Genomic DNA, 13,942 nt, shown 5'->3' on the forward strand with positions numbered 1-13,942 from the left:
CACATTTTTCATTTGTCGTTGGGGCTTATATGCCTTTGCTCCCCCATATCGTCTTGCTCCACAACAATGTACACTGTTTATTTCATTGGTGGGAGAAGAAAAGTGCTGACATTAGAGCTCACTAAATGCCAATCTTCTCATAAAAAAACCCTATTATTTAGCATTGTTCATGTCTCTGAATCGTTAAATGATTGCTGGGTGGCTTAAATTCAGCTTATTTATTTAGCCTTCTTTTTAAATTGATAGTAACCCACAGATTTCATCTGAGGAAGCAAAACCTTTAACATATTGTACCTTTATTGCGTCTTCTTGGAGGGCAGTAGGGCCTCATCAACAGAGCGGAGTCAATGACAAGGTATTTCACCACCACAGCGGCGAACAAGACCAGATACGCTCCCAAAACAAGAAAAGCAATGATGAAAGTGAAGGACTCTGGAAGACAAATACAAATATGTTTTCAGTAAGATTCATAACAAATCCAACAAAACTCACCTAAGAACAGCAATTTATTGTTCAGTTTAAGCCACTGGTTCCCAAAGCATAGACATCAGAAAACCTCCAGTGGGTCAGCAGGTCTACCACCCACTGGGTTTTTAGAAATCAGAAAAACCTTTTTTTGTTTACCTTTGTGCTTTTCTAGCAAATTCAAATAGCATCCAATTAATTTACCCAATGTTAAAATATTATCCTGTGTCATGCTTGGTGTGGCTGAGCCAAAGCACAGACAAGTGAGAGAAAAAGATTTAGTGAAGGAAAAAAAACATATATACAGTACAGACCAAAAGTTTGGACACACCTTTTAATTCAATGAGTTTCCTTTATTTTCATGACTATTGACATTGTAGATTCACACTGAAGGCATCAAAACTATGAATAACACATGTGGAAATATGCACTAAACAAAAAAGTGTAAAACAACTGAAAATAGCCCTTATATTCTAGTTTCTTCAAAGTAGCAACCTTTTGCTGTGATTACTGCTTTGCACACACTCTGCATTTTCTTGATGAGCTTCAACAGGTAGTCACCTGAAATGGTTTTCACTTCATAGGTGTGCCCTGTCAGGTTAATAAGTGGGATTTCTTGCCTTATAAACAGTCATGAAAATAAAGAAAACCCATTGAATTAGAAGGTGTGTCCAAACTTTTGGTCTGTACTGTATGTCTTACAACAAAATGTGGACAAATAATAATATGGAACTTAATAGTTTTAGCATAACTTCTGTTGTTTTTACTGTGGTGTTGTGGCTTTTGCCTTTTACTGACCCTCCTGGTCCACCGCAGCAGGGTAGTAAAGTCATAAATGACCCAAAAGAGAAAAAAATGTTGAAGAAGGGAAACTGATGGAGAGTAACTGAACTATAAAGATCTGAAACCCAAAGAACAAAACCTGGCAAAAGTTCAAAGGAAATAACATTCATGCAAGGGAAGGCAACTTTATTTGAATGGTACATTTTCAGCAACAAAGTAATTCAACGTGTTTTACATGACTAGAAATAAAATTCAACAACAAACAAGCATAAAACATTACATTCATGGCAAATTAAGGGACAATGATGTCAGCTTGAAAATCAGACTACACTTTATGATATTCCAGTAGTTATTAAGGACTAAGCTAAAAGAAAATATATATAAAATAAAATGTCATCCTTAATTTAAAGGTACTCAGTGTTTCAGCATTTTTGAAGTTTTCTGGAAGTGCAGTCCACGTTAGTGGAGAATAAAAACTGAATGCTGCTACTCCATGTTTGGTTCTGAGTTTGGAGATGCAAAGTAAACCTGAACTAGAAGACCCGAATGTGCTGGAGTTTTGATACAACAGGTGGCTTAATGTATTTTTTAAACCGACAGCGCACCTTTAATGTGTCTTGGACTTAGCCATTAAGTGATTTACAAGCTAACAAAAGCGTTTTTGGCTGCGTTCACACTGCAGCCTGAAGTGACCCAATTCCGATTTTTTTGTTTTTGTGTCAAATCTAATTTTTTTGCCTGGGCCGTTCACACTGCCACAAATATGCGACCTGTATGTGTTCTGCAGTCTGAACGGGCAAACGACCTGAAAGTGTCCCGCATGCGCAGTAGAGGGCGCAATAACGTCAGCGTCCTCGCTGTTCTGCCAACCGCCATAAGAAGAAGAAGTAAATATGGCTGCTAACGGTGCTTGCGCGTATCAGGACGCAAAGGAGTGAGATTTGTTGAGTATCAGTGACGTTCAGTTCGGATGCGACCTGAACGTCAGGTCGCATTTGAATCGGATACGTATTGGATATGCAAGTGGCCTGGGTCACATTCGAAAAGAATCCGATCTGTGTTGTTCAGACTGTCATGAAAAGATCGGATAAAGTTGGCATTACGTCAAAAAATCGGAATTGGGTCACTGCAGCCTGCAGTGTGAACGCAGCCTTAGAACCTGCTGTCTTCACTTCAGGGAGCCAGTGTAGGAACTTTAGGGCTTCATCTTTCTAGTTATTAATGAGAACTAAAAAGCTGTCTGAATGAATTTTAAGGCACACATGTGAAGACCCTCCATTACAGGATGCAGAACAAAACAAAAATAAGCAAACACAGAGGAATTAGCTTATATGGCAACACCTTAGAAACGACAGAAAAATCAACAGAATTTACCAAGAAAAACTGAATATAAGTAACACAAGGTAAGTAATCAAACATACACACAAAACAACCCTAATAAACCTGGATATGCCAGCATGATGATTGTTAATTTGGGTCAGCATAATATCACCTGCGACATTAACAGTTGCTTCTACAAATATTATATCATAGGCAGAAGTTTAGGAACGCGTCCTGACACTAACCATCTTTCTTCAGAGTTAAAGTTGCAGAGGTTACTGTATAAAATCCTGAGCCCTGACACTTAAACTCATGCTGGAAATCTGCTGCTGAAACCTGTGCGATGGCCAGGGTCGCTGTGGAGAAGGTTCTCTTTGAAGGATCCATGATCTCTCTAAGAAATAAAACAAAATTTACTTCATTAAAACGTTGGGACATCATTGGTAAATAAACAGAGAAAAACGATTACCTGTCAAGTGCTTGCTTCAACATCGGTTATGCTGATGTAAGCACTTGACTAAATCGCTATGACACAAAATTGTTACGACACCAACACTTAAATATAAATTTTCTGAATGGACATTTAAATAACTTTATTCAACTTTTCTAATAGATTATTAAGAAATGTTTTATTAGCACAACGGACGTCCTCAAGTGGAAAAAGTATAAATTCAGACTTATAATCTAAATTTACCACAGAATATTTAACATAATGCTCAGACTTACAACGCGGTGGTTTCGTTGTATCCGTCCATCTGCTTTGCTGGGTTTCCATTAATAAACCATGTGGCCTCACAGTCCCTCACTGCATTAATCCCACAGTAAACAGTGCAGTTCAGCTTCACGCTGGAGCCTGTTGAACACATGATGGTTTGTTACATTCAAATATAGTTTCCACTCACCGTGTGTGTGTTTTATAACAATGTTGTATTTGTACTGAAGAGTTATTTGCATTCATCTGCAACCAATCTCTAAATCAGAATTTATTTCACACCAAGAACATGAATACTATTTATATTTATAATTGTACATTAATTTATGCCATTTAATTGAAGTAAATATTCAGCCGAATCAACAGCTTTACCAAAATTTAATTGTGTGGAACATAAAATATGAGAAGTGATTAAATGTTGCTCATAAACAGTGTCTACAAAAATTCCTCTTTTTTTTTTTTTTTTTAAGGTTTTATAAAGTCAGTGTAGAAATTGCAAATTTGTGCCAGACAGATGATGCCTATTTGAACATGGCAGTCCAAAAATAAAAAACAAAGTTAATCATGCAAGAAGTACCACTGAAGCCACTCATCACGTCAGATCAACATTTAGGACCATCTATTTTATAGAATCAAACATGGAGAACCAACATCTCGTTTTATCAGATCAAGACTCCAGAGAAACCTCTACTAGTTTATAAAATCATATTCTTATTAAACATGGGGAACCAATGTGTACTTCTATACTTTTATTTTCACTTGCTTTTCTTTTGTTTTGTTTGTATTTCCTTCTAATTCATGTGCAGCACTTTGAACTGCCGTGTTGCTGAAAATGTGCTATACAAGTAAAATTACCGTAAATATAATGAGAAAAGTATTACTTTTAAACAGTTAATTTTCTCTGACTACGACTTTCCTGTGATAAAGCACAGAAACTGAGACTGAGGAGCTGTGATGTTAATGTTTTAGGACATTTTCTTACCTTTCTTAACCAGCTGCTCCGTTGTGTTTGGAGAGATGATTTTTACTTTTTCATAAACGGCTTTCTCTGTGAGGGAGCAAAATTGAAAGGTTTTCACTGTGTTGTCCGTTACAGAAGCTGAACCCAATAAAAACTGAATTACTGGTAAATGCCCTCTAAAATATTTCCCAGGATGACAAAATATATGTCCAGAGGCGTTTAAGCAACTCAAGCTGCTGATTAGGGACTCCAAACCAACAGGGGGCGACCAAGAGCGTTGGGATTCTCACAAAAGTCAGGATTAAGAATATAACCTTTTTTTGTACAAGTGAGACAAAACGGATAGTTTTCCAAAACGCAACTTGTAACTAACCATTTAAAATTATATAAGTAAAACAAGATAATCGGACTCTAAAGATTTTTCAGGATGCTTTAACTTATTTGGTCTCATAAGGACTGGTTACATGCAGCCCTTTAAAAATATTTCCCTTCCCTTACTGATTCTTTATGTTTTTGTGAATCTCACCAAAATGGAGATTTAATTGTTTATAAGTTGATGAGTGTGAAAGGTAATAAGATCTTGTGTCTTCTACCTGCTCCTTTTCGAACAGATAATGTAAAATTGCATGTCAATTGGGCATGATCTTTTGTTTTAATTAAAAATGTTTCCTTCTTTCTTGATTTTACTTTTGTCTAAATAAATAAGATAATATATTTATATATATGTATATATATATATTTCCGCCCATCAAGTAGATTTTACTATTTAAGAAAACCGGAGAAAATACAAAAAGCAAATTTCAAATGGTGACTTATTTCAACAGAAAGAAACTATCCAAACCAATCTTGCACAATGTAAAAGTGCAATTCCCTTTTGTGAAGCCGTGAATTATCTCATGTTTGTAGAAAGCAGAGTACACTTTCACTAGCAACAGACTAGTTAAATACTATCAGATCTGCAAAAATCAATAAATCACTTAAGCAGAAGGCAAAACATCTCTAGAAGGATCACATCATGCAATGAGCTAAATAAACTCAAGAACAGATAAAAAACAATTTATCAACGTCTATCAGTCTGGAGATGGTTATAAAGACTAAAGTGAACCACAGTGAAGCCATTATTAATAAACAGATAAAACATGGAATAGTGGAGAGTCTTCCAGAAGTGGGCAGTCTGCCTAAATTACACCAGAAGGTCATTAATCGCAAAAGAATCCAGAACAACATCTAAAGATCTGCAGGGTCTCACTTGACTCAGTTAAGATTGGTGTTTAGGATTCAACAATAAGAAAAAGACTTGGCAAAAATTGCCAACACACATCTAGTAAGAGGATGGCAGCAAACACACAATAGATTAACACAATGAGGATCGTATGGAACAGAGTTGATCAGCTGAATGCCAGGTGGTTAAAGTTGGTTAACTTTTCTCTTAGTTTATGGAATCAGCATTTTATAACTGCTTTTAGTATGCACTTAAGTTTATCTTTGATATCAGTTTGATGAAACAAATGTGACAAAGAAGAAAAAGCAGAATAAATCAGAGAAGGAGCAAATACTTTTTCACTTCATTTATATTTAATATTGCAAAGCACATTCCTGTCTGGCTCTGAATACCCAACCATCTAAAAGGACTCACCTAGAGCAAAAAGTCTCCTGGAACCAGAAGAGTTGTACACCTTGTGGTTGTGAGTCCAGGTACATATGCAGGTGTAGATGTCCTCATCGTCTTTTGTTGCATCATTTACCCACAGGCTTTCTTTGTGTTGACCACGAATGAGATTCTTGCCCTGCAATAAAAACGAGGAAGACGTCAGGAGGGATGGAAACATTTTTTATCTTCTGTTAACGTTTTAGAAACCGACCACTGTTGTAATGTGTTTTCACAAAATAAAGTAATCAGAGATTCCCAAACCTTGAACCAGGTGAAGTTCCCGTTAAATGTTTTGCATGTGTCTTTAACAGGCTGCGGACAAGGAATGTTTTTGTTCTGGTCAGAGTTTCGGATAGATCCATAGGTCAGATTCTCTCGACTTGTTTCATCGAAGACCTCGATCTTCAGATGATAGTAGAAACATTCATCTGATGACTCAATGTGCCTGTGGAGAAAGAAACATTCACAGATAAGCTGATCTCCGACATCAAAGAAGAAAAAGGATCTGGTAGCTTAGAAATACAAAGAGACATTAATAAATCTTGTAAAGGTCATGAGATAAATGTCCTCAGATCTGTTGCTGTGACTAAAAACTGTTCATTTAACAGTAAAAGTGCAGAATTACTGCAACACACTATCTAGTCATGGGCCAATAACCGGTACCAAGGTATATTAACTCCTCAGAAAAGCTTTGGTTTCAAACTAATAACATTTTTCTTTACGTAAAATGAAAACCCAGATATTTCTCTGGTTGTTTGCTCACTGCTGCACCGTTCGTTCCCTCACTCATAAGAACACCGGATTCTCTGGTTGCTTAACACACCTTACTAATTGGTCAGCCATGATCAGCTTGTGGACTAACAGCGTTAGACCATAAAACCATTATGACAGCAAAATATTTCCCTTTGTGGTCTACTAATATAACCTTACCATCACAGATGGCACAATCTCTGAAATTGGAGGTTTCTGCACTAAACCATCACTTCCTCCTTTGAGGCAGAGGAGGAAAAACTGTCACTTTTTTAACTTGAGTTTCTTTCACTTTTTCATCAGTCTATCAGCAGAGGAACGTATTGCAATGTCATTTTATGTCCTTTTTTTGTTTTGGATGGAAGCATTATCTGTGTCTATAATAAGCTGAGCAATTATAGTTTTCCAAAAATAAGTTAGTAATTACTAATCATCTTATTGCGACAGATCTCACACTTAAGGTAAGGTAATTTTATTTATATAGCACATTTTGAGCAACAAGGCCGTTCAAAGTTCTCCACACTACCTGCTACATTTGCAGTTAGAAAATAAACACACACACCGAATCCAGAACCAATTTCTTTACAAGTCATTGTGATATAATCTGTCATCTGAAGTTGTTGTTTTTTATTGAATCTCACAATTATAGAGTAAACTTTAGGTTAAGACTTGTGGGACTTTAGTTTTGTTTGCCACAGTTATTCAGTTTGTTCTTTAGTTTTGATATTCATAGCGTTTACTTGGATTCGGCTTTCTAGATATTAAAGGTAAACTAGATAATACCTCAAATACATTACAAGGCTTGATGTTAAGATCCACATAACATCATTTTTTTGATATACCAAAGTGTCCGGCAACGTAACAAAACTAAGTGAACTTACCTGGCAGAATAGTGACCAGCATCGTTAGCGCTGATGTTTAAGAAAAACAGCGCTCCTCCATGGTAATGAATCCTGTGTGCCTCGTCTGTGGTGATATTCATGACCTCTGACCCGTCTTTGTACCACGTAATGTTTGCATCAGGCAGGTTGGGGTCATCCAAATCGTAGGGCACATAATAAAATGCTTCACCTTTAATAACTTTATATATCTCCTGGTCCAGGTGAAAGCAGGAAGAATCTGATGCTTCTGAAAATGAGGATAAAGAAGATACTTAAAACAAGAATGGTCAACATATGCTTAATGGAAATGCGTTACAACATTTCATTTTGCCTTCCTTTGGCTACCCTTTTGCAAAGCCCTTTATGGTTTTTATCTTTTAAAATATGTAGTCTTTTACTTCTTTGTTTAATTAAGGATTTAGGAGAGTAACCAGAATTCCCAGAATGTTTGTTTTTCTCTGTCATTTGTCACCCAAAACAAACTTTGCTTTGTTTCCTTTAAATTTGCCCTCTGGTTGTGCATGTTTACATGATGAACTGTCTCTCATCATGAGCCATAAACTCTGCAGTCACATCACATAGCTGATGATGTTTCTTACATCATGCATCTCATTCTGGCCTCATGAGTGTGACTGCCTATATATGCTGAAAACTACCTGGTGTCCCATCAGACGTGGACATCACCATGACGACGGACAGCAGAAGCCTGGAGACGTCCATTAGCTGAAAGAGACAAAGTTCATTCTCAAACTGTTCACACTCATTTGCTTGTCTTCAAATTCCTGTCTGCTTCTCACACACACGTAGTTTAAATAATCTGATTTTTCTCCGCCTCACAGGTAGATTTCCTTTCACAACAGGGGCTTTGGAAAGTTCATCAGAAAGCTGTCTCAGCAGACGATTACGATCTGTGCAGTTACAAAATCATTTCCTGAAGAACCTTATCAGAAATCATGTTTCACAAACAAAATATCGTCCAGTTTTTCTTTCTTTGCAGCTATAAATACGATAAACCAGAAGCTGTTGCCAATAAAAACTCTGCCAATATTTGATATTCTTTCTCTGTAGTGTTGCTACTGCAAGCCAGTTTTCATGTTGCAGATTCAGCTTCGCTTGGAGATTTGATTGCAACAGTGACTCAAGCTTAAAACAGCTATTTTGAAAAAGTGGCAACGTGAGTAATGTAACTTTAACTGAATGAACTAATCTGGCATTGTCCATTTCCTTTGTGAATGGATAAAGAACTGCTTAGTTGCCATTTTTTAAATCCAGAAACTTCACTGTTACGGTTGAGTTTCTTATCAACCCATAACACACAAGCTCTGGATGATTCATTTGTTTAAAACTGATGTTAATTGTAACTTACTATCCTCAGTGTGAGGCTCAACAATTACATACACAACTATAATTTGGATCTACAGACAGGTGATCCCTACATGTATTTTGTCAAAAAGTTCTTCTCATATTAAAAACAGCAAAGCATAAACTGCAGCCATAGTGAAGTCTCTGGCTTTTGGGGAATATTTCCAGCATAATCATAGATACATATGATTTTTCTCAATTTGCCTCTGAGTGTACAGTGGACGATACCTGAGCATTGCTGAATAACTGTTAAAAGAAAAGAAAAGGCTAGTTTTAAGATCGAGGAAACTCTTTCAATAATCCTAACTTAAATGGCACATAGTGCTATTCTATAGCACAATCAAGTAACTATGTTACCTTCATTTGTTATAAAAATGCTATGTATGTATATGCCTTATATATATGAAATATGCCTTAAAAGAAATTTGACGTTGATATTTAACGTCTTGAAATTGGGCCTCTGTCTCTTTAAGAAGCTCCTGCTCTTTGTGAAACTCCGCCTTCAGGAAGTCGTCACAACACGGCTCCTTAATTAACCCTTTAACAACATTTTTACCAGTGTTGCACCAAGAAGTAATTCCTTTAACAAGTTCAGCAGGTGTGAAGGTCCACCAGGTGTTTGCTAATTGCTGCTGACTAGTCTGAAGGAGCCGAGTAGAGGAGTCACATTCTGCGAGGCAGAAGCTTGTAAAAAGCAGCTCTGAGGAGGAGCTTTGTCTTGAAGGCGCAGCTAGGCCCACCCAGGAATTTTGCTCAGCCCTTAAAACACTCCGGGTTTTAAGGGAATAACCTTTTAGCATTCTGTATAGCTCTAAAAAGTTGATTTTACGTAACACTGCCCCTTTAAAAAGTAAGACTAATATCAGAAAACTGCTTAAACCGTAACTGGAGTCAGAGGACAATCACTGGAGAAAGCAAAGTCTAAGCAAGAAAACCCCAGCCATCTGATAATTACAGTAAAACGTATTCTAACAATTCACACTGTGATGTAATTTATAATATTACAAATTATAGCAATAAAATAAACATATTTATGTATAGGTTTCATCTTGATTTTAGACTTTTGCCCAGTTTTTTGAATATGCTGCTTTCTTCCTATTTCTGTTAAAATCGTCGTCGTCCTTTTTTGGTTAAACTGTCACATCAAAGAGAAGACACATGACATACGACAGGCTGTAAATGAATAACTAAGAGTTATTATTCACTTAGTGAGTCATCCTGAAGCTAAATCCAGGCTGTGAACTATTAATGCATCGCAACTTTATAAGTGATTCAACCTAGCTCGTTGTATTGTGCTGAATAATGAATGTTTCTTAAAAGAAGTTAGTGGCACATGCGGTGAATACTTGTTTTTTGCACAGTAACTTCCTCATGTTACTGAGGAAGTTACTCAGTAATATGAGGTTCTTTAACTTTAAAGAAGAACCACAGCGTCACTTAAAGTTTCTAACTTTCGGGGCAACTTGAACTTGAAGAGCAACAGCAGTTGCTGCACAACGTTAGCAGGGTTCTTTGATATTAGCATCGAACTGGGTGTGCAGAACAAATCTCACAGGAGCGGGTTGAGGACCCTGGCTCCAACGCTCAACATTTGTTTTCCATTATGTGTCAAAAAAAAAAAGGCTTTTTAAAGACTTCCTTAATAAAAAACACAAAGCAGTGAGAGAAGTCACTACTTTTTATAAAATGAGAAATCTTTAAACTACAGTGTTAGTGTTAATTTTACCCATAAATAATTCAAGTTCACTATTTACATACAACATATAAATTACAAATATAAATTACATATAAATATAAATTATAAATATAAATGATAAGTGACAGCCAAATTCACTAAGTTCAAGTAGGAAACTATTTTTCATAAGAAAAATGGGTTGAAATGTTCAACTCAATAATTGTCACCAGCTGCTCAACAATTTTTAAACATTTGCACTTATGATTTAGATTTTCTTTTGTGTCGTTACTTCATTCATTAATGTTTAACTTGAGATGTTTCTACGGTTACATTTCAGCACTTTAAACACTTTAAACTGTCGTGTATGCATCAAATACAGAACTTTATTTTTTTTTTTATACTAGCTTTCTAATTAAGTTAATATTGTCCTCATAGACAGTGATAAAAAAAAATGCATTAATAAACCTGCAAAGCTGTGAAATGTGAAATATGATAGTACTGTCGTAAACTTTACTAAACAGCAAAACTTTGATAACAACATTACTCAAGTGTTGAGAGAAAACTACTTCTAGTTTTCAAAAGGTTTGTCAATTAAAGTCCCTAGCCACCTCTGTGGAAATTAAAGAATCATGAAGCAAAAGTTTTTATTTGTAGCTCGGTCACAGTTATAAATCTGAAATATGTATAAATTTAATTAATAAATTAACTGTGATAAAAGCAAACAGAAAAAGAGCGCAAGTGAATTCAATGTGAGTTTCTCACCTCTGCTGCTCAGGTTGATCCTTCTGATTAGAGACTTGCTGTCAGCGCGCGCGCTCCGACCTTTTTTTTTTTTATCAACCCCGTCCTCGTGCGCAAAAGAGCCAGAAATGAACCAGGGTTACCCAAGCGCGCGCTCACCCTCACGAGTCCCCCCGCACGGAGGCAGTTTGAGGAGAACCGGATGAAGGAACAAAAGCCAGCGCTGGATGCGGTCCTGCTGGAAGAAGTTCCTCACAGTCTGTGGTCTGACTCGCGGCTCCCCTCTCTTTTTATAGAGCGCTGTCCTGCCTCGTAAGTGCTGACTGATGGTCCTTATGGGCTTGTTTTCCTTCCTGGATGTGGAATAACTAATTAACAACTCTGGTCACATCCACGGAATTAATAACATAGACTCGTCATAAATAGACAACGCACACTAAATAGAGCTCGGTGTTCCTGGAAGGGCTACTCAATGGGATTCAGTGGAGATGTGTCATCTTTAGAATAAACACGCATTAAGGTCAGTTTTCCTGGCATCAAGCTGGTAAGAGGCAGAGGTGCGTTTTATTTTTATGTTTCGGATGTTTCTGCTTCTAGTTTGTTGATATTCCAGAGAAACGCTGTCTTGTTTTGGTGGAAGCTCTATGTATAGTTGTGGAAAAGGCTTAAAATTAGTTAATATTTTATTACAGCAATACTATCTCATGTTGATGGGTGACAATACACATTTTATAAGAAATTATATTTTACCTTGAATACATGTAATTAAGAAGGGGGAAACATATGTAAAAAAAAATAATAATTATTGGAAACTAAAAATATACATAATCCATTTTTTGGCTGATATTTAACTTTTGACAACTGATTAGACATCCTACATTCAAACAATAACCTTTGACGATACCTTGCGTTGTAAAAGTGTTCATACAGCTTAACGTTTCCCCGTTGCTTTAATGCTGCACAACGAAAACAGGAGACAGAAAATATTATTAATAAAGTAAAAACAAAGTCATAAATCATTGGTATCAAACTCATTTTAATTTTGGGCCATGTGAAAAATCTGAATGTTCTTAAAGGGCCGGTTGTGCCAGAATGTATGGAGAAAACCAATGAAACTGTTAAAATGTCAATAAATAACTGTTTTTTTCTGCAAAAGTTATTGATATTATTATTATTGCTGTTGCAATAACATTTGCAGTTATTGCAGATTTTTTGGTGTCAATTAAGAAATGTGTGTATGACTTTAAATGCGACTTTTTATTCCTCGCCGTATCAATTACGGACTATAGATTAATATCAAGTAAGGCTGAGGTTGTAGTCACTTAAACCCAATGGCTTTGATCAATTTTGAGAAAATTTGCAGTAAAATCAAAAAATTTGATTTTTGTGTGAATTTTGCAAATTTGAGAAAAACTGGATGGCCACATATGAAAGCTACAGTGGGCCAGATTTGGCCCCCAGACCTTGAGTTTGACACGTGTGTAATAAATAATCTCATAAAACACATAAAACGTGCAGATAAATGACATTATCATCATGCAGGACCTTTTTTTCTTACATTTAACACTCTGCCTTGTTCTTAGACAAGAAATTAAATACACAGATGTTTGCAGTTCTAAAATTTCAAGAGGAGAAAACGTTCAACGAGTATAAGGAACTTTGAGTCACTGAAGCCTTGACTTCACAGTCATTCACACATTCTTTATATCCAAAAGACTTTATATATTTTGGATATAAAGTCCAAAAGACTTTATATGTGCCACATTAGCAGGAATTTCAAAAGAGGCATTTACTCACTGGATCATGGATGAGTGGGTCAGTGACTCAAGTCCCCATAATGTCCTTGATAATGTGATTGTTCCAAATTGTGATGTAGAAGCCTGGAAATCTCCAAATGTGATCACCGTCAAGGAACAGTCGATTTTTTTTCTTTAGTCACTTGCAACGGTCATTTCTTGCATGACAGAGAGTCTACGCCCACTCTGTGTGTCACACAGTAAGGAAATAAGGGACTGGCCTATACAAAGCACAGACATCGCTCTGCCTCTTTCACTGCCATCCATGTTTGAATCTACTGAATACAGTCGTGTGTTTTGAATACTGATAATTGTGATCCTCGGCGGTATATGGTTTTTTTTACTATTTTATCCCCACTGAAGCAGCGAAAATCACATCTGCATTTATAAATATTTAGGCAGATATTGTTGGATCAGTTGAATAAGCATTCATTATGCAATTAAGTTGCCACAAGTCAGCAGTTCACTGGGAAAGGAAGATGAGACACATTGCCATGTGCTATCATCTCTATCTATCTATCTATCTATCTATCTATCTATCTATCTATCTATCTATCTATCTATCTATCTATCTATCTATCTATCTATCTATCTATCTATCTATCTATCTAGAGAGCATTTGTTTGAAGTGAAGTGTAGATTAAAGTGGATTTGTTTCATGTCTGTTGTCAGACACTTAGTGATATAACAGGCTACATCAGGATGAAAATAAACGTCCATTTCGTTGGAAAGAGGGGAGTATATTAGAAATTCCCTATGGCATGTTGACCGAAAATTAGACGAAGGAAATGAGTCAGTTGATTTGAAGACAAACGCAAATGGAAAGGTGGAAGACGCAGATTGTG

The 13,942-nt window shown here is 36.4% G+C and overlaps 1 protein-coding gene across 1 annotated transcript; it reads right to left on the reverse strand.

The window, feature by feature from the left end:
- Positions 1–1,397: 1,397 nt before the first annotated feature.
- On the reverse strand, positions 1,398–11,800 carry LOC116723647 (interleukin-1 receptor type 1-like). Its single transcript, XM_032568707.1, has 8 exons — positions 11,323–11,800; positions 8,180–8,246; positions 7,524–7,770; positions 6,154–6,337; positions 5,878–6,028; positions 4,263–4,328; positions 3,295–3,421; positions 1,398–2,962 (listed from the first exon to the last, which is right to left on the reverse strand). Exons 2-8 carry the CDS (start codon positions 8,241–8,243, stop codon positions 2,809–2,811), a joined length of 993 nt encoding a protein of 330 aa, XP_032424598.1. The 5' UTR covers positions 8,244–8,246; positions 11,323–11,800; the 3' UTR covers positions 1,398–2,808.
- Positions 11,801–13,942: the final 2,142 nt, after the last annotated feature.

This window comes from Xiphophorus hellerii, chromosome 7, assembly GCF_003331165.1.
Source record: "Xiphophorus hellerii strain 12219 chromosome 7, Xiphophorus_hellerii-4.1, whole genome shotgun sequence".
Classification (NCBI taxonomy): Eukaryota; Metazoa; Chordata; class Actinopteri; order Cyprinodontiformes; family Poeciliidae; genus Xiphophorus; species Xiphophorus hellerii.